This window comes from Quercus lobata, chromosome 10, assembly GCF_001633185.2.
Source record: "Quercus lobata isolate SW786 chromosome 10, ValleyOak3.0 Primary Assembly, whole genome shotgun sequence".
Taxonomy (NCBI): Eukaryota; Viridiplantae; Streptophyta; class Magnoliopsida; order Fagales; family Fagaceae; genus Quercus; species Quercus lobata.
In genome coordinates this window covers 52,716,474-52,720,273 of record NC_044913.1, presented here as the reverse complement: position 1 = coordinate 52,720,273, position 3,800 = coordinate 52,716,474, and the positions used below count along the sequence as shown (strand labels likewise).

At 33.7% G+C, this 3,800-nt stretch overlaps 1 protein-coding gene across 1 annotated transcript; it reads right to left on the bottom strand.

Annotated features, from left to right (window-relative positions):
• Window positions 1-1,264: 1,264 nt before the first annotated feature.
• On the bottom strand, window positions 1,265-2,684 carry LOC115964949 (UPF0481 protein At3g47200-like). The gene has a single exon (XM_031084170.1). It carries the CDS (start codon window positions 2,682-2,684, stop codon window positions 1,404-1,406), a length of 1,281 nt encoding a protein of 426 aa, XP_030940030.1. The 3' UTR covers window positions 1,265-1,403.
• Between the last annotated feature and the right edge of the window lie 1,116 nt (window positions 2,685-3,800).

The following is a 3,800-nucleotide window of genomic DNA, read 5'->3' as shown; positions in this document are numbered from 1 at the left end:
TAATGGAGGTCGCAGTGTTAAAGAGCTGGGTCAAATGCCCTACTTGCGAGTGTATTTGCCCGTTTGTCCTTCTCTTAGTGCAGGTTTGTGATTTTGCATTCTTTACTCTAAGGCCCAAATTCATTGGATATTGGGCTTTGTTCATGGATCCATATTTTATATGAAAAATTTGGTGGCAACATTGAGTCATGTGACTCGTTTGAAGTTTAAATTATACACAGAAGAGATTCCTACAAATTGGTTTGTAGATCTTGTTTGCATGAATCCAAGCAATTAATAATGGTGGAAAATTATTGTATATTTCTGAAACATCATAAATGCGTACTCCCTCTTCTTACATCAGTGGCGGAACTAGGATTTTAGTTTAGGGGGGCAAGATTAAAAAGAACAGCGATAATTACATACTATGTGTACAAAACACATAGCTGAAATTGTGTTCATGATTTTGAATTATAAATGCAAAAACGTCAAAATGAACCTTGGCTATAAATGACTATGGTTAGAACAAACAAAAGTTCAAAACACCTTTGAAAATGATGTGACTTTGAACACATCTTAAAAATTAGTAAGGATTTCCTCTAGACACTTTAAATTCAAAACTTTAGAGAGCCAAGGGAGCTAGAGTGAAACTCCCTTGTTTCATGACTTTAAAACAGAGTGTGTTTCCCACCTTTTGAAACTTTGCAGCAATAGCAACTTGTTAACCCGTAAAACCCATGGATTAGCTCATCGATATTCCCTCAAAAATATTGATTTTCAATTATTGTAAAACACCAAAAGTGCCATAAGACTTCTAATAATTATCAGGAAAAAAAAAAAAAAAAACTATCGTTAGTCTATAATTAAGTTAGGAGTTTGATTTTTCTTTTCTTTTCTTTTCTTTTTTTCAAATAAAATGTAAAACTTTTCTTAACAAAATAAATTGTAATACTTGTCTCTTGACTCTTGGTTAAAAAGAGCAAACTAATCTAAAAATTTCCCGGGGGGGGGGGGGGGGGGGGGGGGGAAAATAAGCGTTAGACTGTTTGGGGGAAGGGCAGGGGGGGCAGTTGCCCCCCCTCGACCCCCCCTGGCTCCGCCCCTGTCTCACATGAATGGTGGATCTCACTTATTAAATTTATGGTAAGACCCACCATTCATGTGAGAAGAAGGACTATGCATTTATGGTATTCAGAGAGTACCTAATACTTTTCCAATAATGGTTGGCTTTTAGACATCCAAGCAATTTGCTCAAACAACATATTTTTTTGGCTGAGTAAATACAGGACTAGTTTACAAGGATGTGGAAACACAAAAATAATGTATTTTACAATACCAAATTCAATTACTTTGACAATAATAGCTAAAGATGATAAGTTTGACAGAAAGAAATCAAACCATCTAAAATTACAATAGCTTTAAACCTATAATACTTGGAGGATAGAACACACGGTTTGTATGATAGTTAGAACGAGAAGGATAGCAACAGCCACGGTAGAAGCAGTTGTACAAGGAGTGCTAAAATAATCTTGCTTTAGTATTGCCTTCCATCTGTGCCAACGGTCCTTATAGAATGCATTCAAACTTTCGCAGAGTTTACAATATTCAGTGCCTAGACCTACCCATAAGATATTTTTGTGAAGATTGTTTACAATCAATGTTGCTGCATTGTTATCGCCTAGATAATTATCCACAATTCCATTATCACAAAGTAAATCCATATCTTTGGTAGTATTTATAAGGAAATCCATCATGATAAAGTAATCGGTAACATATCCGTTTCGTATGTAACGAGTTTGCTCTAATGCCATAATGTTTCTAATAAGAGCTTCCGTTGTATCATAAAATTCTAAGCATGGGATTTCCAGCACTCCATTTTCAAATTTCAAGCCAACTAAACATTTTTTTGAACTCACCTTAAACTTGATTCCTGCCTGTTGCAGCTGTGTCGCAGAGTACAAAAGTTTAACCTTTTTATTGCCTCTTTGGGGTAGCTGAGTGGATGAAGGCCAAAGTGATTGTGGTAGAAGAAAGGTTCTAAGCAGATCCGTGAAGTGTTGTATTTTCACATCAGAGTTCTCATGGCTTATGTTTTGAACATTGAAGTCCTTAAAGAATTCAAATGTAAGTTGACGTACAGTAAGGACACCTGAGTACCTGGGAAATGCATCTTGGAACACTTCTTCAAGAAAAAAGAATGGAAGCTGATTTTCAAGTAATAACAAGTCATTGGTCACCGTTTCGAGTAGAAATGATTCCTTGAACATAGGATCTTCACTAGGCCAAATATTCGAATGGTATATTAGGAAAAGCTCCAAAATGAAGTAGGCATCAACCAAGACAAGTTTTGACAACCTAGCATCACTTAGCCCAATATCCTCTCCGTAGAACTCGCGAATTTGTTTCATGCTCTGTTCATTTACAGTTGAAGGTAAAGCTGTTTCTCCATCAAACCCGTTTTCGGCGGTGACCCGTTGCCAGAAACGTTTGGAATATTCCTCTTTTAGAGCTTGCATGGTTTGCAATCTGTTGCTGTATATTTGATTGTGAAAAGGGCCAATTGACATTTGAATGTGAAAAGGGCCAATTGAAATAACCTGAGGTGTGTACGCTTCTTCATTCAATTTGCGGAGATGATACGGCACCCTATAGATACCGGTAATGCTATTTGAAATATTTCTAACTTCATGTCTTGTTTGATACATATCCGCTTTTATTTATTTAATTTTTTTTAGAGAAGAAAAAAAAAAAAAAAAAAAAAAAAAAAAAAAAAAAAAACACGTTATGACAATGTCAAGTGCCATTAGCATTAGAAACACATGTTATGACTTGCATGGTGCACAAACACGTTATAATCTTTTTTGAGAGAGGCAAATAGTGCGAATGGAACTAATTTAAAAATAAAAGTCCCAGGGCGCGGAGCTAGAAATTTTTGTTTGGGTGGCCGATTTGTGTTACTAATTTATTAGTCTATATAAACTTTTATACACATACACAAACACATGTATCTATACACATACACAAAAAATTAGTATCTTTTATAATGAATCCTTAAAATTAAATGTTTTATAAAATTAAATTAATCTTTCACCATCTTCTATAGTGAAATCCTTACAATTTTCATTTTTAATATAAGTTACCAAATTGTTTACCATTGTGAGTAAAAAAATTTCAATTGAATTAGTGAAGTGTTCAAAGACATAAATAATTCAAAACTTTAAAATACGAGAGCACATTTTACCATAAAAAATGAATTTGAGAAACAATACGTTCTCTATAACTACTAGACAAATTGGACAATTTTTTTTTAAGAACATTATTAGACCAACTCAAATAGTTGGGGGGGGGGGGAGTCCCATTTTTGAGGGCTAATTATTAAAATATTAAATATTTCTATATAGTAAAAAAAAATTCAAAAATTTTGCCCCCCCACCCTAACATGTAGCTCCCCCTTAAAGTCCTGTGTGATCCATGTGTGATGTTCACTCCATAAAAGTCCTGTGTGATTCATGTGTGATGTTTACGTCATTAATATTTATGAAACTAATTTCAACTATATTCATCTCTGATTTCACTATGAAGAGGGATAAAATAAAATGTAAATTCTTAAGCAGCATATTAATTGACAAACTTAATATAGAAATTAATTATAATATCTATAATATATATAAGAGGTTTCCTCTCTTTTACTTGGACTTTTATATGATTCAAAAATACCATCATTAATAAATAGTAACTTTGTTTAAAAATAGGGTCATAAATGTCAAATAAGGCCAAATTTGCCCTTGTTTTTAATAAATGTGGGTTATGGAAGTTAAATA